Source organism: Bidens hawaiensis, unplaced genomic scaffold (assembly GCF_021521415.1).
Source record: "Bidens hawaiensis isolate Kalapana, Puna unplaced genomic scaffold, B.hawaiensis_p1.1 tig00032376_1, whole genome shotgun sequence".
Classification (NCBI taxonomy): domain Eukaryota; kingdom Viridiplantae; phylum Streptophyta; class Magnoliopsida; order Asterales; family Asteraceae; genus Bidens; species Bidens hawaiensis.
Genome location: NW_027505244.1, coordinates 200,062 through 222,124, shown reverse-complemented (window position 1 = coordinate 222,124; position 22,063 = coordinate 200,062). Strand labels below are relative to the sequence as shown.

Below are 22,063 nucleotides of genomic sequence, written 5' to 3'. Positions count from 1 at the left end.
CGTTTTGGTTGTGAGGTCGTAGGAACTACTTGTGGCTTTGGTACTTGGGTTTCGGGTATTTACGTATACATACCAGGCATTATCGGTCGGTATAAAATATCAGAGAACGTTTGCAAAATTTGAGTGGGTGGCATTACAGGTTGATAAAGACCTTGTTGGTTGGAAAAGAAAGGGCCAGTAGGGTCGATGTTGTTTGCAAGTAAACTAATGATGCTAGACTGTCATGGTGTAATAAATAAATAAGAATAAAATAGTGTTCCATATCATGTTAAGCTTATTAGGGTAACTAAGGTGTAGAATCACAAGGAGTAAGTGGTTAGTGTGAAGTGTAATTGATTCTTAACATTATGAACTTAGCACTTTAGAGTGATTGTCACCATAGAAATTTTGTAGGTTTAGAATAAACTCTTAACAAGTTGTAAACAATTAAATTAAAGCAAATCACACATGGTTCAAGAATGCAACTAAACACCAATCTCATGTAATTTAACAAATTAGTTATCAATAAACAAATTTGGCTAACTGAAATAATTTATTCTTAGGCATCAACAAATCTAAACACACGACACTGGTAACCAAAGGTTCCTTGCCACTGTGACGTACACAATCATGGACAAGTGCATACTTAACATCAACAAATGTAAACACATGGCACCGGTAACCTAAGGTTCATTGCCAGTGTTACATAATCATGGACAAATGTATGCCTCGTCGACCTGTACTAAACAGAAAACCCTATGAAACATGTATCAGAATAATTGACAAACTAATCGTTCTTATTGAAAAAAATCAAAATCGACTAAATGATCAACAATGCAAAAAATCAATATTTATAGATAACTATAATGTAACATCCCCAAAATTTTGATCCAAATTTTACAAACTTAGGAAAGTTGAGGGATCAAAAATAATCTCAAGATAAGTAATGAGAAAATATTAAATAAGGAAATACACGAAAATTAAGGAAATAAAAATATTTCCTAAGTTAAGTTTACTTACATGAAAGAAACTCCATCCCACATTGGAAGATGTAAGAAAGTGGAAGCATTCCACCAAGGAATAAATAAGGAAGATGGAATCCATCCCACATGGAAAGTGGTAAAGAAATGGAAGCTCTTTATAAGAAATAGATTTTTCATAGTAATATTCTTTTATGAATATCATGCACCAAGTGGTCCTAGCAGAGGGTACGTAGCACCCGACGCGTACGCGCACGCGCTCGCGCTCGGGCGAGGACGATGGCGATGTCGATGGCGAAGGGCGTTGGGCGCAATGTGGCGCTTTGATGGCGCACTTTGCACTTCGCACGCTCGCATCGCCGTGAGCCGCCTTAGTATTTCTGGACAACGAGAATTAGACTAGAAATGACAAGCTATCAAAGACGAGGGACTAAAACTGAAAAATAATGTCTAGGGACCCATCGCGCTACGCGATGAGTCCAAGAGGACGGCCATCGCGTACCGTGATGGGCCGTGATGACTCATGGACACGTGTCACACTCAGGTGACACGTGGCAGAACGTGTCAGACCACGTGGCGACACGTGGCACACGTGTCAGGCCACGTGGCGTGATTTCAGAAAAGGAGCCGTCGCGGTACGTGACGGCGGGAGAAGTAGGACCCATCGCGTGCCGCGATGGGATCCAAAAATGCCTATAAAAGGGGAGGCCATGAGCTCATTCCCTCACACTCCCACACACTATCTCTCTAAAGTTATTTTCTCTCTCTACCTCAGTTTGCGTGCCGAATATCATTTTGTGTGCCACCGACCCGACAAATATTACCTCGTAATCCGTGCCACCCAAATAACCCGACATTTTGTCTCAAAGTACGTGCACGATCCGACGACATCTGAACATTGTCTCGAATTGCGTTCCAAGGAAAATTGATCAAGAGCGCCTCGATAGACGTGCATAGAGTAGAAATGCTGCCTGTATAAACTTAGGAATATCTAACTTCGAATACCCGTGCGATGTAAGGGGTTCTGCCTAAGTTATTATTTTATTATTATAAATGGCTAAGACCATTGTCGAAGTTATAGCCAAACCTTGATTACGATTAAGAATAAAATAACTTTTCTTAAGCAAATGTTATAGTTAAAATATACTTTCTTCTTCATTAAGAAACGTAAGCAAGTTTATTCAAGGGATATAATTAAATAGTATTTCTTTATTGTTAAGAAATATAGTATTATAAAGTAATGATTCTTCTTGAAGAAGAAACATCGTGTGTAAATGATAAACAAACAAAGGGACTAAAAGTCCAAATGTTTTGAATAAACAAATGATTTTATCAAGGTTAAAGCTATACAAAACGGACTAAAGGTCTGAAGCTAGATCGCTGATCTAGTTATTTATACAAAGGTTATTCTCGTACTATAGGTCCGAGGTAACAAAACAAGAAGAGGAAATCAGAAAACATGAATCAGTATCAGAAACTGATTATAAACAGAAAAGGTGAATACGCCCCAAACCTTTTATAATGAGTCTGAATGTTGAAAACTTTGTGTACAATAATAAGAAACGGACACTCTGATTAAGAGTATACATGTGTCTGGATCCAAACATACATGGTGACTCGGCATTTCCCCGAGGCCATGCATATCATCAACATGCCTCTGAAGGTTTACGGGACTGTTCAGAGAAATGATATTGTGTATATAATTAATTGTACATGGTACTTAGGGTAATTTGATCCCAATTTAGTTAGGTGCCTAATGAGTGGTCACAAAGGTATTATTGTTGGTTTCACAAAAGTATTGAAAAGAAGATTTTAGAGTCAGCGTTATTCACCAGCTTTGTGCTGACGTATTTTCCCCCATGTTACAGGGAAACAAGAAAGGTTAGAATATACAAACAGGGAGGAATAGAAGATTGGAGTTATAGTCATTAGATGCTATCTGGTGGCTCGGTTATTTTATTTGAAAATATTATAAATTATGTTTTCTAAAAGAAATGTATTGTAAACAATGAATGGGTATTTAAACCCGACTTTTTAATAAGTTTTCAAAGTAATAACATTTTATTTAAAGACTTCCGCTGAAATAAAACCCGCAACTCTGATGTATTTACAAAACAGGTACCAACTATTGGTCACACGCCTAGGCCCTAAGTCGGGGTGTGACATATAATCAATAACTCCATTAATATCCAGTCATCTTCTTTAGGTTGGTTTAAAAATCTGGTATTGCTTGAAGCTTTCAAGTGTTTTCTATCCTAATACATCATCCCATCTACATATCATTTAACCAACTCAAATAATTCAGTTTGACGATGCAGGCATTTTATGACAAGCTCCTTGAATCGGGTGAAAGCCTCATGAAACAATTCACCTGTCAGCTGCTGAAAGTGATGGATTTCAATTCTGGCTTCATTAGTCTGGTCGGCAGATAGTAATGAGTTGAACTAGTGTGTGGCTTTATCTTTCAGTGAGAACTGCAATTAGGGGTGTTCTTCGAGTTTGTTTTTCAGGTTTCATGTATTTCGAGTCAGTTTCTTCGGGGTTCAAAGTTTTAAATTTCGACCCAAAATCCATCCCAAATCTCTCACGGGTTTTGGGATTCGGCTAATTCAGGTTCGGTTTTTTTCGGGTTGGGTTAGTCGGGTTTCGAGAATCCTAGAATAAAAAACAAAAAAATAAAAAAAAACTACAATGCTAAAATTAAAACAACATATTCTTCTTTGCATATAATGCAAATAATCAAATAATAAGCCAACATAACTTGCTAAAATGATTCAAATGAAGGGTAAAACTAACTCGAACAATAATCGTATTCAATTGTGCGTGATTTGGTTGTTCGATTACGGTTGCTATTAGTAATAAACGAAAAACACAAATTAATATAAACAATCGATCCATAATAGTTACAATGTCAAAAGTCAATTAGAGCTAGGTTCAGATAACTTTAGTGGATAAGACTTAGCCTATTATACTTAAAATATATTTAATATCAAAACTGAAAGTTTGTTTAGGTTTTTCGGGTTGACCTGAAACTTATAAATCAAACCCGAGAACCATCCCGAATTACTTTGATTCGGGTTAGTCATTTTTCGGGTTTGGTTCTTCGAGTTGGGTTAGTTTGGGTTTGGGTACGAGTTTTTTCGAGCTGGGTTTCGGGGTAAAAGTGACAGCCATAACTGCAATAAATGTAACTGAACTTCGTCCTGATCATTAATTTCATCACCAATGACCCGCAGATTGGCCCAAAATCTGACAAGTGAGAATACGGGTCTTTATAAGCCATACCGTGAAACGTGGGCAAGTAGTTAATAAGATGAGAGAGAACCGAATGTTTGTTGTCCCGATACACGAACTGGAGAGACTATTGGTGAGGCATCATTAGATATGGCCGGTCTGAACTGACGGTTTTCAACTTGAACTAGGGTTATGGTGTTTCTTCTTTTTTTGACCTACTCTGTTAATTTTACCCACATTTTGCGGTTTTTCATCTTGTCTTTTACCCTGTTTCTCCCAACACCGTTTTGATTTCCACCTGCATTCTTGTTCATAGTCCCTGCACCTTGCTGACTAAATGGTGGTTCTCGAACCTTCCAACCATCTTCAAACTGATTTACTTGGTCAAACTCAGTGTCCCCCAAAACATTCCATTTACCCTCGTTATTACCTTTTTGTCCCCGGTCTTGATCATCCCATTCCCTTCACCTTTTTCATATTCTGTATGAACACTGACACAGTTTTCCTCATGATTCAAATTTATGCTTTGTGACCTTGGGGAGGGGGAGGGTGTTGTTTTGTTGAGCTGATGGCTCGGGTTGTCGGTTGTTTCGGTTTTTGGATTGCTGAGCTTATTGGTTCAGGTTATGTTGCTGGTTGGTATTAGTAGGTGCATTTGGTTTGTTTTCGGGTTGGTGTCGTTAGTTTTGGTTATTGATGTGATTGGGGTGAAAGATATTGTTTTCAGATAATGGGTTTCGATTATGGTTTTGATCTTTCATCTCAGTCTCTTTTTGTTAAGCACTGCTTGACTTTGTCCGGCTAATCTTTCAATCTCTGGCTCAAAAATAAGTGGTGAGCTTAGTGGTTCAGCATCTGTTGTTGCTTGGTATTAGTAGGTGCATTTGGTTTGTTTTTCGGGTTGGTGTCGTTGGTTTTGGTTATTGTTGTGGTTGGGGTGAAAGATATTGCTTTCAGGTAATGGGTGTCGATTATGCTTTTGATCTTTCATCTCAGTCTCTTTTTGTTGAGCACGATTTTGTCTGGCTAATCTTTTAATCTCTAGCTCAAAAACAAGTGGTGACTGCCGTCCTGAATAACGAGTGTTCATACATTTGGCACCTGCATAGATAAAACACGCCCCGCGTAAAAAGGAAAAATAAAACATATAAAATATATTAAGCTAAACACAATAAAAATCACACAAAAACACTAAGTGCACGAAATTCACGGTAACGACACCATTTTGATACTAGACTATCGTGGTTTAATTAATTAAAAATAAGAATAGATCAATGTTCCTAATCATCTTAAGTTGTTAGGGTAAGTATTGTGTCGAATCACGAGGAGTAAGTTGTTATTGTAAAGTGTAATTGATTCTTAACATTATGAAGCAGCAGTTTGGAGTGCTTATTAGACTAGCAATTTTATTGGTTTAGAATAAACGAACACTTAACAAGTTGTATACAATTAAATTAAAGCAAATCACACCCAGGGTTCACATATGCAACTAAACCACAATCTCATGTAATTTAAAAAATTAGTTATCAATAAATAAATTTGGTTGACCGAATAATTCATTCTTAGGTATCAACAAATGTAAACAGAAGACATTGGTAAACTAAGGTTCCTTGCCATCATGACACAATCATGGACAAATATATGCTTAGCATCAACAAATGTAAATACATGGCACTGATAACCAAAGGTTCCTTGCCATTATGACACAATCATGGTCAGATATATGCTTCATCGACCTAGACTAAACACGATACTCTATGAAACACGTATCACAACAATTGTCAGACTGATCGTTCTGAGAATAAATCAAAACCGACTGAATGCTTGCCAAATATCAATTCTCATATATCATAAATCAATAAATACAATCATTCGGTTCTAATACATGAGAATACTGAAAAGTTACAATACTCTACACCTCAAGAATGATTCGAGAAGATTACTCGCTCAATGTCTTCATTAGATCTTCACTTATGATGAGGGAAAAGCTTTTAGGATTGACCAAGAATTAATTGGTAGCCATGGAATTCACCGTAAATCGCCTAACATCTGAAAGTCATGATAATGGTTTGAGATTCGCAAAATAGAAGATATAGGCCAAAACCCGTTTTTTCACGTTTTTATGTCTATAACGTAGGGTGTAGCCTCTTTATGTCTCATAGCGCGACTAAAGAAAACCTTATATTTGGATTACTCTCGTTGACAAACCCAAAATTTATATATTATTGGTCTCGTTACTCATTTTCTAGCCTAGGAGATGCTCGTTTTACTCCTTGATGCTTCACTGTCCACCCATCTTGTTTAGTTTTCGGTTTGGCTTTAGGTTTCTCATCCAAATTTCCCTATGTTTTCGTCTTCTTTCCGTTCGCTTAATCTTCACCTTGATGACTCTAAATTAGCTCGTTTAAGCTCCAAATACCCACAATCATAAAAATAATCAAAGTAATCGTGTTCGCTATATATAAACGATTAAAAACATGAAATAACACACACATACACATGATTTATACCCAACCATCAACTACTCCACCGCATTTGCGTCTGAGTTTGGGTTCGTAAGCGGGTTCATGGTCATGGAAAGTTGAGAATCTGATTTTTTTAAAGAGGAAAAAGAGTGTTTGATTGTTGAATGAGAAGAAGAGAGTGTGTGTTGATGAAGGATGGGATTGTGTGTTTAATTAGACCAATTATTTATTTTTCTATGTGGTAAACGGTAATATGACCATTGGTTGGCCATGCCCCACCAAAAATTCCATATGGCCAACCACTAGGTCGGTCGTCTACACCTTACTGGCCAACACAAACCGCTTTAAGCTGCCCCTCGGTGTTCAATGCCCAACCCGCCCCCATGTTACCCCAAACCCCCCACTGTGAACATTCTAAGTTGTTATAAAAGAATTGAATGATAGCCTATCTATCTCATGTATCAAACAAATCCAAACAGTGAAGCTAGAAATATGTGTTTATTTAATTTCTAGATTGAAACAAATAACGAAAAATAGAAACAAAATACAAGTTTTAATAAGCTATCATTACTTTTTATTGTCATCATTGTACGATTTTCTATCTCTACTTTGATATTCAGTTTTAGGTTCTTTATCTTTATTTGATTACTTTAGTTTTTTAAAATTTGCAATTTGTGTCTGATTTCAATTTGTTTCGGTTTGAAAAACTCAGGACCAATACCATAATTTGGATATATTATGGTTTGTAAAATTCATGATCAATGTATGATTTAAATAGGTTCGGATTTTTAAATTTAGGGTTTGTACTTGATTTGCAGAGAAAAATTAATCATTGTATTCGCATCGTGTATCCATGGGAGGACAGGATGATCAACAAGAGAGAAAGATGTCAGATAAGACGACGAGGGGTGAAGAGGGCCGATAAATATCCAATAAATGGGGGTAAAGGGGCGAATAGAGGTGTGTAGGGAGATAATTGACGAAGATAAAATCTTTAAGACTCAAATACTATCTAAAATAATGACAAACTCGTAGGGCGTGCTGTATTATAACTAAACTATTTATAGAAGTACAAATAAAACAACTACAATCGTAACCTAAACAAAATACAATTAGGTTAATGACATGCTCGAATAGTGACAATAAAATAAACGGAATGCACATATTAGTTTTAGAAGGCTGTAAGATCTAGAACACTAAACTGCACACATATAGGCAAACAGACATATCATTATGTAATACATCAATCAGTGGACAACGTGGCTCTTGTTACTAGGCTATTTATCAAAATGTAATCTATTAAAAGTAGAAAAAATGGTTTTAAACTAAAAAGAAACAATAAAAGCAACACGCAACAACGGATAATGGTTAGAGAATTTAAATGACAAGAAAGTGACTATTCAGAATTCAATCATCAAAGATGGAATGACTAGAGTGTTGATATACCTAGGGAGCTACATTTAACTTAATCAATAACATGTGAAGTTCCAAGATGGACTAAGACCGGTTAAGGTTAACCCCAACAAAACAAGAATGAAAGCTATAGACACATCTTACTACCTAACCTAACGAAGCAAATTTTTTTTATGAACACTTATGATTTAAGGTTTCTTGGTTGGTTTCGAGACATGAGTACGAACATTCCGACTTATGACCTAACAAGATCAATCATGTAGAAAATCCTAACTAGTTTCCATATCTTTCTTGTAGGTAGCTTAAGCCATGGATTAAGGGAAATCAATATAACCTAGAGGTAGAATAAACCAAATTTAGCATTCATAACTTCATTGGAAGACTGATTTAACCAAACAACTCAACAAAACAATCAATACTAACATGCAATCAAACACATAATCATATTACCATAACAAACTATTGAAATCAAACACTGCATAGATACATGAGTAAAGTGTGGCTTTCGACCATTTGGTTTGTTCAAAAATGTGATGTCATTCGAAAAGTTAAAATTTGCATTTTACGCACCTAGACTTTAATTTCGGTTGCTATTAAGTCCACGTTTCTAACACCGTTTATTTTCTTGTTTTCTATTAACATTTTTGAAAAGACGAGATACCCTCTTATTAAATAAAAAAAATTACGAGCCAGGCTTCAAGTCAAACTCTGTCTCCCCCCTCTCTCTTTGTCTCTTTGCCTAGGCGTGAGGCTTATCCAGATGATGTTTTACTTATATTCACGCTTTTGAGGGCTATCAGCCACATGGATAGTTTAGTGTACTCACTGGTGCTTGAACGATCCGACATCGAGGTGCCGAGATGGGTCACTACGGCTTAGATGAGTTCCTTTAACCAAGCCACTTCCTATGAGTTACTGGCTCATTCTTCAGCACGTTCAAAGTCCCAAACTCCTTCTCATTAGTTCATAATTTTTTACAACTATAAGAATTGGCCTTTGGCCATCAGCCTTCAAAGCAATCACATGCCGCTACCCTATCGCCGACCACACTCTTATCACCATCTAGGACGGTAAGGTGAAAACCAACCACCTTATAGCTGATGTTCTAGGGTTTCATATAGTAAAATAAAACTTAAAAAAAAATACAATTAATACATAATTACTTATAAAAATTTAATAGGATCATTTTAGTAAGCAGTTCATAAACCTGTTATGTTAATATACTAACCTCTTTAACATAATAAGTTAGATGTGTAATGTTTGTCATTAGCAGGTTCAACCCGTTTAGACATGTTTTTTAATATGTCATTAACATGTCGATCCTTCTAAACACCAACTCATTTAACTTATGTTGACAAAAGTCATGATAACCTTCGTGTCATAATTTCACTAGCCCTTGATTTAATCATAACACGACTTTATTTGCAACCTAACCTATGGTGCCAACTATGTGTGTAAACGAGCCGAGCCGAGCCCGAGCTCGACTAGGCTCGTTTAACTTACACAGAGCTCAAGCTCGGCTCGTTTCTATCTCTATTTCTAAAGCTTGAGCTCAGCTCCTAAGTAGCTTTCAAGCTCAAGCTCAAGCTCGGGCTCGGCTCGATTAATAATTCTTAATTAATTTTATATATTTATAAATATATTTTTCAATTATAGTTTAACAAATAACATAATATATATTATTTAGTTATTTTTTTCATAACATATTATATATATATGCACATATATATTAATTACTAATTATTAAATGTATATAAATATATAATATGAAAATCATATTAATGTCAAACTCGTATAAGCTTGCCAGCCGACTCGAGCTCGATAAGTGAAGCTCGGGCTCAGGATCGTTTATTAAACGAGCTTACTTTTCGGCTCGATCTCGTTTAAGCTTGGCTCGAACGAGATTTTTCACGAGCCGATCTCAAGTAGCTCACGAGCAGCCCGTCCCGTTCGCACCCCTAGTGCCAACTCCAACCTAACCTAGGATATGGATAAGACCATGGTGTAGAAGCTAAGTTATGTCCTTTTAGCATTTGGTTAAACATAAATCATGTCAACAATCAAAATTTTAATCAAAGCACAACGAAGTGTGTGTTCAGTACATGGTTGATGATTATTTGGCATTGGTGAACCGGGCAAATTTATCATTGGAGATGGAAAAGAATCATAAGATCAGTAGGTTAAAAAATCGACCAGAATTTGAGAGTCAGTGAATTGAGAAGTGTTAGCTTGACTGACGGCGTGGAAAATTGGTTGAACCTTTGGCGCATTTGAGCAACACTTGTTCGCAAGGAGGTGGACACTAGGATCCTTCTTCGTGTAGATATAAAGTTCTCTGAAATAAGCTCATCCTGAAAATAATAAACATCCATTCATGATGCATTTTTCTTGATCAGAGTATGGAGGATGAGTGGACGTGTATTCAGTACTAGTACAGATCATCTGCTTTATTGGACGAACCAATGTCGTTGGTTGTCGATCAATCAATCAATGGGATATTTCAACCATCTAAATCAAAGATCTATCATCTATTGAAGCTACCAGACGATTAAATTGACGCAAAAACGGTGCCAGGAATCAGGATGTGGCATATCTGGTTTATGTGGAAGAGGCAAAACATACGTGAGGATGTTCAGAAACATTAGTATAACTAATAACTTAGCTACTTCTTGTGGTTCAAAACCAATCTAGGATTTGAAGCTCTCAAAAGTTGTAGGAGAAAATAAAGGAGAACTAAGAACTCACAAAGGATTCATATTTGATTTTAACTATGTCACCACGAAATGATTCTGCACCAGATAATCACCCTCCATCACTATAAGATTTCTTTTATGACCTTTTTTTTTACCTCAAAATAATCTCTCGTTATTCGACTAAAAATTAATCAATCTCCCTATTTCTTTTAATATACAAAAGCCTCTGAAAATCGCAAACAATAATAAAAGGTACCCTTTTCAAATGAGATGTGAAAAAGAAGGAAGCTTCTAAGAAAACACAGGAAAATATTATCACACATTCAAGCACAATAAAACACACCATTTTATGTTTCAAGAAGCTGAGGAGCTGCATCCTAGACGAAGCTCAAGATCAATACCTTCTATTGCCAAATTAGTCTTCTTTATCATGTTGTGAAGACTAACTCTTTGGTTGATTTTATGATCTGCGGATGTTGTTGCTTCATTTATGCTAGAATTAGGGAGAGCATAATTGACGCTTTGATGCGCTGCAACAGCCGGAATATTCATAAAGTTACCGGTATTGGGATGAGGTTTAAACGAATGAAGAGGCGAGGGACGTCCATCCACATTATTTAAGGATGAAGGTTTGAAAATAGCATTAGGTTTAGTTAAGGAAAAGAGAAAACATAGACCAGTATCTGCTCCAAGTTCTTCAGGTGGAATCAATAGAGTGGAAGAAGATGAATTAGGGTTTTTAAAGTTAGGTTGTGCTTGGTGAAGCCGAGCCCTATCGCGGCGGTGAACGTTCATGTGACCTCCAAGTGCTTGAGCTGACCGGAATTCTCTTCTACAAAATGTGCAAGTGTAGGACCGTGGTGGCCAAGTGGTTCCCATGACATTTCCGGTGTCTTCAACGAAGGCTTTAACCTCCCATGACTCATCTTCCTGATCCTGAGAGTCTACCGTCATTGAACTAGCGTTCCACATCCACAAAAATACGAGGTGGATCTAGCTAGGGTTAGTTGGGGAATGTTGACAGAAAAAGGCAAAATCAACAAGCTATAGTGGGAGAACAAACACAAACATGTTATTTCAATAAACTCATTCGGATAAAAAAAATAATAACTTAATCAAAATATCATTTTCCTACGTCGACTTTAACACTTAAAGCAAAAAAGGGAAACTTTTCACTCAAATTCTCTAGAATTTAAGTTAATAAGTTATACAAACTCATGAATGTATTAGACTTTAATTAGTTCTTGATTTTCCTTGTATGTCAGATTCAAATTTGTCTTGCTCAAGACATGCAATTGATTTCTAATTTTATCATAGGTTTTACAAGAAAAGTATTTGATCAGATGATAAAGTTGTTCTAGGTGTAAGAGATGGTATTGATCAAGAATGATACATATATTGTTGAGACTTCATAAAGAGATGAGGGGACCAACGTCTTCTACCATAATAACTTAAAATCCTGCAGGTCCTATCTACGTTTATTAGCTGTATCTCTACCTACAAATGTTTTTTCTTGAAAACCGAAATTTTCATGTTAAAAGTACTGATCATTATGTGTGTTTAAGTTTGTGGTTAGTTTTTTAAAGACAAGTCTTTGTTTTTTTCTATCTTCAGTTGTTTTTTCAGAAATTTTGCACATTTAAAAAAATAAATTTATGTTAATCATAAATGAATATCATAAATTTAAACTGAGCTTGCTTCTGGGATCTCTAGAACAATGCTTATTTTCAACCAATTTTTGAAACAATTTACAAAGGAACTAATATACAAAAAAATGTTTCTAGTTTTCCACTGTTGAAGATAAACTACGCCAAAAAAATAAATAAATGATCGTACTAAAATTAATTTGGAAGAAAAACAATCATAACTAGTCACTTGTCTTGCTTTGCTTTCAGTCTATCACCACCGTGGGGTTTGTGTAGTTACAAATGCTGATAGTTGGTCCACAAAATGGATCCTTTCTAGCATTTAATCCAACCCTCTTGCATTATGATTATTAGAAATCCTATACTACCAATTATCTCAACCTTTTTGTGTTGTGGCAGTGCATTAATTTGCGTTAAGTTACTATGGTTAAGTTCGATATCGACACTAAAAAAATTACCTATCAACATAATAAATAGTTGTAACACTCGTGTAGCTTATAATAAAAAATCAACGTAATAGAAAAAACAAATGAGATGATAGATGAAGATGAAGTGCTTGATACACATTATTGCAAACATTTATAGAAAAATCAAAAGCGAGAAAGTTTATTATATAATATAAAAAATTGTCCAAAATATTACATGTGAGCTTTTATTTATAAACCATTCTACTAGCTTACATATTAATTTCGACCAAAATGATTAACATAATAACTCAAGACTTCAATGTGAAACTTTGTGAGTTTAAGAATCTTTTTTAAATCCTGTTACCGCATTCCCATCTCTTCACATAAGAATCCCTCATTTGAGTTATCATCTCTGCATTATTCTTCATCACTTGCTGTCAACCACTATATCTTGATGTAATGCATCAATATTGTTTTGAGTTTCACACTATTAGAAAAAGAGATGTTTTTCTAGAACCGAATTGTAGGAAATTTGTTGGAAAAATTCAGTTTCTAACAATTTTCTAACAAAAAAGTTGTTGGAAAAACACATGCTTGAAAATCGTTTTCTATCGTTTTCCAACAACTTTTCTTACAAAATTGCTACAAAAACATGTGGTTGTAAACTTCCTACAACTTTCCTACAAAAAATATTCATAATGTTTATTAGATAATATTGTAGCAAAGTTTGAGCTTATTTTTTTGTTGAAAATCTGTTGGAACTACTTGTTGTAGGAAATTTGTAAGAAGTTTTTGTGAGAAAATGACTTGTTTTCTAGTAGTGTCATCAACATAAACATTGGAATTAAAATAAATACGAACTTGCCTTTCGTCTCATAACAAGTCGGAATAACGCATGGTTCTCTTCATGTTGACAAGATGTCAATAGCTACGACTAGTGCTACCAGCACCTCCTTTACTCACAATGGGATGTCACATAACATCATGGTAACTACCCTCATTATCTTAAGCATGTTTCCCAGACCTACGATATTTGGGCCTCAATAGAGAATTAAATCCTCTGACGCATTCCACAAACCAACAACCCCCCCCCCCCCCCCCCCCCCGATCTCAACCATAAGAACAGTGAAATTGATTTAGTCCAATAGAACGAAACATGTCATCGGGATACTAATGACCTCTTATACTAACTAAAACGGAGTATAACTGATAAAGGTTCTTGATACATTGTAGCAAATGTTTATACAGATTCCAAAATAAGATAAATTTATTATCATTTATCAAAATTTGTCCTAAGCATTACAAATGCGCATGTTTACAGTCTATTTTACTAGCCTACATATTATATTCGATCATAGTAACATAATTGATAGAGACATAAAAATGAAATAAAAGAACATAATGAAAATATTAATTTCATTTAGCATAGCTTTAGTTAGTTAGAATATCTAAGAAAGATAAACAATAAGTAATTAAAAACTAAATTGTTAAAACGGTTTTATGATGACTGTTCTGTGTGTGAGTTAATTTATGGATCATTCATTTACACCAATCAACCTTATTTTCACCGTTCACATACCAGCACCCCATCATGTCCTTTTTATTTTTTTGAAACTTAAAAAGTATCTGTCAATCCTCTAAACAATCTAGTTAGTAATTCTTTTCAACAATTTATGGATTATATAGCCGTAAATAACATATTTAAATTTCTGAACAGCTAAATATAAAGCGTACTTAATTCAAAAATACCAAAAGGAAACAGGTATTAATGTATTATGTTTATATTTTGTAAACATACTTAAGATTATCAATTATTCAGTAGATGAAATGTGTCTAATTTGTTGGTGGACGCTATTGTTTGACGCAGCAGGTATGATCAATTAGCTCCCCGTACGCGATTGATCATGACCAGGAGCGAAAACACAGCCTTGTCCTCTCCACAATCAGTGAAAGCTTAGCAGCATTTTTATAACATAATGATGTAGAAAACTAAGAGAGTATTTAAAAAAATTATGTTGAAGTTAACATTTGCCAGAAGATTGGAAGTTTAAGGATATGAACTTAGTTACGTTAGGGAGGATGGAGGAGTCACCTTTGAGGCAACGGGGTGTCTCAGCCCCGCATGAACAGGCCCAGGTGTCTCGGCCCCCAAAAAAATCATCCCTTCATGGGGTATACGTTTCACTTTTCCCGTTCCTCTCTATTTGTTTCTCTCACTCTCTCTCTACAAATTGATGGTTGAAACTTGAAAGAAGGATTGAGATGATTGATGACTATTTCTAGGGTTGAAAGATGGTTAGGGTCAAAATCACGTGGCGCTGACGTGGAGAAAAGAGAACGTTATAGATGGTTAAGGGTGAGAGGACAACTCCCATCGCCCTTATAGTTCTAGTAAGATAATTAATTATGATCACACCTTTTTTTAATTAAGATAATTAATTAAGATCATACCTATTTTTAATTTGTTAAAAACTATAAACATCTACTAATACAATCATCATTATCATTTTAATTTCACTAATATGTATATAGCACTAGCAACAAAAATGCTTTGCGGATAATAGTTGACAGATATCACAATGAAACGACTTTGCACATGAAAACGACACTCCTTGTGAACATTCTTATTATACTTTTTTAATTATTTACCTCGAAAGAATCCCTTATATTATTCAACTTAAAATACATTTCGTTTTCTTAATGTACAATATTCTTGTGTGCAAAAACATATAGTTATCATCCAAAAACATAAAAAAAAAGACTCACTCACCATATTTATTTAGATGACTGAAATGCGTAAATTGAAGGAAATTGAAATCATTTTCTTCTTGTTGAATCACGAAGAAATCAAAAAAAATAAAACTCCTTCAGATGAAAAACAAAAGGATATTGAAGACTGAGAACAAAATCAAGAAACAATACACACATTCACACACAAAAACACACTATGTATGTGTTTCAAAAACCCATAGAGCTGCATCCTAGACGAAGCTCTAGATCGATACCTTCAATTGCTGAATCAGTCTTTCTTCTTTTTTTGTCAAGACTAGCTTTTTCGTTGCTTTTAAAGCTCGTTGATGCGGATGCTTCAGTGTAGCTTGAATCTGACAACGAAGAATTAAAGCTACGTGGAGCCACGAATGCCGGATAATCTATGCCTTCATCAATACCGGGACGAGGTGAAATGGATAAAAGAGTAGAGGGACTGCCTTTGAGATTATTTAAAGATGAAGAGTCAAAAATCCCATTAGGTTTTGGTAAAGAGTAGAGAAGGCATAGGCCACCATTTGCAACAAGTTCTTGAGTTGGAATTAAGAGAGTAGAAGCAGTAGCTGAACTTATATTAGGGTTTATAAAGTTAGGTTGAGCTTGGTGGAGGCGAGCCCTATCGTGGCGGTGGACGTTCATGTGGCCCCCGAGAGCTTGCGCCGATCGGAATTCTCTTTTACAAAATGTACAATTGTAGGACCTTGGAGGCCAAGTGGTTCCCATCACATTTCTGGTGTCTTCTGCAAAGGCTTTCACCTCCCATGAATCATCTTCTTCTTGAGAGTTTACCGCCACTGAATTAGGGTTCCACATCCACAAGATGCTGTACAGAGTGGTGGTGTTGCTAGGGTTAATTAGGTAATGGTTGTTGGTGGAAAAGGAGAGAGTAATTAGCAAGTTTATTGTAGAAACTAGAAAAGCTTTAATGGGGAAGGGAATGTTTGGAGGATAAAAATGTGAAGAAGAAAAAAATGCTTAAATAGGAAATTGATTTATTATAAAAGAAATTTGGAGATGAAACAAAAATCCTGTAAGCATCCAGCACATCAACATTGTCAAGTGTTATTTTCATTTCTTTGTAATTATTTTTTTTTTAATTTCTTACATTGTCTTTAACGCTCATTCACTTATTCTTTGCTACCAAGATAAAAGAAAAATAAATGAAAAAAGGGGGATAAATTATGTCACACAAATTGACATGTAGAAGGAATTTAATATAAAATTGACATTTATTATGAAATCTTGAAAAACTAATCTTTAACAAGTTAAGTTTTATCTATTAGAGGGGAAGGGCTAGCACTAATGGTTATTACCCATGTATTGATCAATTATGTACTGCAATTTCATTTCTATTCTTAAGTACCCGAAAACTAAAAACTTATAGGTAACACCTATCCAAAAGTACTCTAAAAGTTTATTAATACATTTTAATTTTTCAATGGTCAATAATGAATCAATGTTGTGTGACAAACATTTGCCATGAAATGAAGTCCTACACCTTACCCACATGGGATGGGGTGGTATTACTGTGTGGTTTGGAAGCCATATACCCTACCCATATAGATGTCCCTTCCCCTCTTACTTAACAATTATAGGTGCAATTTGGTAAACGAAAATTGTTATTATTTATCTTAAGGGACTGTTTGTTTACATCTGAATGGAACCATTCAGATATAAACATCTGATTCATTCAGACTTCAGACTAGTTGGTTTTAAACAGAAAAACATCTAAATAGTTAAAATTAGGTCTGAATCATTCAGACTTATTATTGTTGCTGAATGGAACAGATGTTCATTTAGATCTGACTCATTCAGATCTGAATGAATCAAACAGCGGCCCCTTAGCTAGTTTTGATTAAAAAAAAAATCCTCAATGGTGGTTACAAAAACCATGCACCAAATATCTTGATAAAGAGGCACTAATTATATCTATTAGGTGATATTCATACAAAACACAAAACTAATTCCAAAAAAAAAAACCTGAATTATTTACCCTTTTTTTATCAAGGGTTCAGAATTTTTAAAAGTTTTTACTTTTTACATACAAATGTGTATGTTGTGTAAAAGAACCATTAAACTAAAACGCATATTGTTATTAGCTTCCTATATTTTACAGTTATAATATACTTACACACAATTAAAATAAAAATATAGTATGCGTGATGCAAACAGTTATTTAGACTGTTGTTATGTTAATTGATATAATAAGAATACAATGATCATACAGTCAGTAACATAATGAATTACAACATAGTTAAAGGGTTAGTTGCGTTTATAAAAACTCGCATAAATCCATTGCAAATTGCACTTCTATCATGAACGTTCGTTGTAAATAGTTTAGTCACTAATTTTATTAAGCAACCTGTAGGGCCAATATTTGTGACTTGCGATATCAAATCACGAAACCCGTTATATATTAACGGTCAAGTGAATAATTAAAGCCGATGAGTAAACCTGATACGAAACGAGAGCTTCGGGACGCGCGTTTAGCTTCAACGGGGAGAAGATCTTCTAGAATGTTAGTTGTTTGGTTATAAATCGGACTTTAGTTGTTAGTTTTATGTGTGTGTTTGTAAGGTGTAAATCACCACTCAAGGGGAGCTCACCTTGGGTGGGTCGGTTCTATCTTTTATATATCAAATCTTTCGACCGACAACGAGATCGTTCCTTTATCTTATCTTTATATTACTTATGTTCGGTCGTTTAATTTACCGCACCCGTCTCGAAATATGTATCAAGTGCAAAATCCGTTCGCGTCGTCCTTTTGGGACCTACGATTGGTATCAGAGCGGGTCGAATCTTATGGTTCAACTTTGCTCTTGATATTAGGTTTTTCTATTTCCGCTATTACCCGAACCGAGACGTTAAAACCCGTTGAAGTTTGGAAATAAAGTTTTAAGATCTTGAAAATAAAGGGGGAATTAAGCGTGTTTGAGGCATTCTCCTTGTAAATCCGGATGTTCGGGATCTACAAGTACCCGATCCGGGCGTTTTGGGACCGTTCAGTCACACGCCAAAATTTCGGCGAGCCTGCGGTATACGGTAGTTGCAGATCTGAAAATTTCTGGCAGTGTGTGACGGTGGCAGCCGCTATGATTGAAGACGGCGACGACGGCAGCCATGAAATACGTCTTTCCGGCGCCGTTGGCCGGAATCCGGTTTTCTTGCGATAATGGATGTCGGTTCTCTGGGTTTCTATTTACAAAAAAACGTTCAAAACGATACGAATCGTTTTTCAGGAAACATTTTTCCGGCGAGGGCGAGAAAGAAAGAAAGAAAGAGAGTAGAAAAAGACATGAATTTGCAGCTAAATTCACAGCCGATTGTTACGTAATTTTATCTTAAGGTCATCATGATTCCATAATCATAGATCTTGTGATGTCACTATAATAATAAAGTTGTGTTTGTTTATACTCGCCGAAGTTTGTGGTCCGGTCTGGGAGGTTCTCCGGTGAACCAAATGGATTGTGTGGATATTGAGAAATGGTGTGAATGCACATGGTGGGTAATGATGGTGGATGATGGCAGTTTGAGACATGATTATGAAGGTGTTTGGAGAGTGACTGCCCGGAGTATGCTTTTCCGGCAAAGCATAGTTGTGCATGAATAGAAGTTGACGGCTGAATTTGTTAGGGTTGGGATTATGTCACTTTGTTAGGTGGGATGATTATGTCACCCAAAACTTCATCAGCAAACAATTTTTTTGTGTCGAGAACTTAAGTTCAGTTTGTTTAGATATTTCTGTTTGGCTGAGGCTAGTTCAGCCCATATTATTTACTTGAGCATTTGGATCCTTTTTTTCGGAAAAGGTTCGATGGACAAAGTGTTTGCAAGATTATATATTTTGGTGGTTGAGTAAATCGGTTACTTTTCGGGTTGACCAAACTGAAGAAAGACAAATTTGTTCGGGTTTTCGTCATTGTTGGACCGTGTTCAAAGCATGTTATTTCTATGTTATTTTCAAGGCGTTCGAGATGTTGATAAAATTTGAACAAATTGGATACGAATTTGTATTTAAAGAGGAACTAACAAGTTTTGTTCATTTGATCGTTGTCCCCGGTGGATCATACCTTTAAGGGGTGATTGAAGAGGCTTCGGCTTTATCGGGTTGATTCGTGAAGATGCGAGACATGGTTCAACAAAGTTTTTGATATCATAAGTCAAGGGGGGTGATTGTAGGGCCAATATTTGTGACTTGCGATATTAAATCACGAAACCCGTTATATATTAACGGTCAAGTGAATAATTAAAGCCGGCGAGTAAACCTGATACGAAACGAGAGCTTCGGGACGCGCGTTTAGCTTCAACGGGGAGAAGATCTTCTAGAATGTTAGTTGTTTGGTTATAAATAAGACTTTAGTTGTTAGTTTTATGTGTGTGTTTGTAAGGTGTAAATCACCACGCAAGGTGAGCTCAACTTGGGTGGGTCGGTTCTATCTTTTATATATCAAATCTTTCGATCGACAACAAGATCATTCATTTATCTTATCTTTATATTATTTATGTTCGGTCGTTTGATTTACCGCACCCGTCTCGAAATATGTATCAGGTGCAAAATCCGTTCGCGTGGTCCTATTGAGACCTACAATTGGTATCAGAGCGGGTCGAATCTTATGATTCAACTTCGCTCTTGATATTAGGGCTCTATTTCCGCTATTACCCGAACTGAGACGTTAAAACCCGTTGAAGTTTGGAAATAAAGTTTGAAAATCTTGAAAATAAAGTGGAAACTAAGCGTGTTTGAGGCATTCTCCTTGTAATCCGGATGTTCGGGATCTACAAGTACTCGATCCGGGCGTTTTGGGACCGTTCAGTCACACGCCAAAATTTCGGCGAGCCTCCGGTATACGGTAGTTGCAGATCTGGAAATTTCTGGCAATGTGTGGCGATGGCAGCCGTTATGATTGAAGACGGCGACGGTGACAGCCATGAAATACGTCTTTCCAGCGCCGTTGGCCGGAATCCGGTTTTCCAGCGATAATGGATGATGGCTCTCCGGGTTTCTATTTATCAAAAAAAAAGGTTCAAAACGATACGAATCGTTTTTCAGGAAACATTTTTCCGGCGAGGGCGAGAAAGAAAGAAAGAGAGTAGAGAAAGAAATGAATTTGAATCCAGATCTGAAAATAAAATCATCCGAGGCAGCTAATCTCACAGTCGATTGTTACGTAAGTTTATCATACGGTCATCGTGATTCCATAATCATAGATCTGGTGATGTCACTACACTACTAAAGTTATGTTTGTTTTTACTCGCCAGAGTTTGTGGTCCGGTCTGAGAGGTTCTCCGGTGAACCAAATGGATTGTGTGGATATTGAGAGATGGTGTGGATGCACACGGTGGGCAACGATGGTGGATGATGGCAGTTTGAGACATGATTATGAAGGTGTTTGGAGAGTGATTGCCCGGAGTATGCTTTTCCGGCAAAGCATAGTTGTGTATGAATAGTACTTGATGGCTGAAATTGTTAGGGTTGGAATTATGTCACTTTGTTTGGTGGGATGATTGTTTCACCCAAAACTTCATCAGCAAACAATTTTTTTTGGCCGAGAACTTAAGTTCAGTGTTTTTAGATATCTGGGGATCCTTTTTTTTGGAAAAGGTTCAATGGACCAAGTGTTTGCAAGATTATATATTTTGAGGGTTAAGTAAATCGGTTACTTTTTGGGTTGACCAAACTGAAGAAAGACAAATTTGTTCGGGTTTTTATCATTGTTGGATCGTGTTCGAAGCATGTTATTTCTATGTTATTTTCGAGGTGTTCGAGAAGTTGATGGACTTTGAACAAATTGGATACGAATTTGGATTAAAGAGGAAATAACAAGCTTTGTTCATTTGATCTTTGTCTCCGGTGGATCATACCTTTAGGGGTGATTGAAGAGGCTTCAGCTTTATCGTGTTGATTCGTGAAGATGCGAGACATGGTTCAACAAAGTTTTTGATATCATAAATCAAGGGGTGATTGTAGGGCCAAAATTTGTGATTTGCGATATCAAATCACGACACCCGTTATATATTAACGGTCAAGTGAATATTTAAAGCCGATAAGGAAACCGGATACGAAACGAGCGCTTCGGGACGCGCATTTAGCTTCAACGGGGAGAAGGTCTTCTAGAATGTTAGTTGTTTGGTTATAAATAGGACTTTAGTTGTTAGTTTTATATGTGTGTTTGTAAGGTGTAAATCACCACCCAAGGGGAGCTCACCTTGGGTGGGTGGCTTCTATCTTTTATATATCAAATATTTTGATCGACAACGAGATCGTTCCTTTATCTTATCTTTATATTATTTATGTTTAGTCGTTTGATTTATCGCACCCGTCTCAAAATATGTATCAAGTGCAAAATCCATTCGCGTGGTTGTTTTAGGACCTACACAACCGATATTATCAAGTATATCTTTTATTTTATATTGATCATTTTTTTATCAAAACAAAATTTTATGATCGGTTTTCCATGTATTACTTTTGGAACCCAC

General features: G+C 36.0%; 2 protein-coding genes across 2 annotated transcripts; both read right to left on the bottom strand.

Annotated features, from left to right (window-relative positions):
- Nucleotides 1-10,649: 10,649 nt before the first annotated feature.
- Nucleotides 10,650-11,822, bottom strand: LOC143611795 (uncharacterized). Its single transcript, XM_077085936.1, has one exon. The coding sequence runs from the start codon at nt 11,734-11,736 to the stop codon at nt 11,119-11,121; it is 618 nt and encodes a 205-aa protein (XP_076942051.1). The 5' UTR covers nt 11,737-11,822; the 3' UTR covers nt 10,650-11,118.
- Nucleotides 11,823-15,580: 3,758 nt separating this feature from the next.
- On the bottom strand, nt 15,581-16,692 carry LOC143611794 (uncharacterized). The gene has a single exon (XM_077085935.1). It carries the CDS (start codon nt 16,397-16,399, stop codon nt 15,776-15,778), a length of 624 nt encoding a protein of 207 aa, XP_076942050.1. The 5' UTR covers nt 16,400-16,692; the 3' UTR covers nt 15,581-15,775.
- Between the last annotated feature and the right edge of the window lie 5,371 nt (nt 16,693-22,063).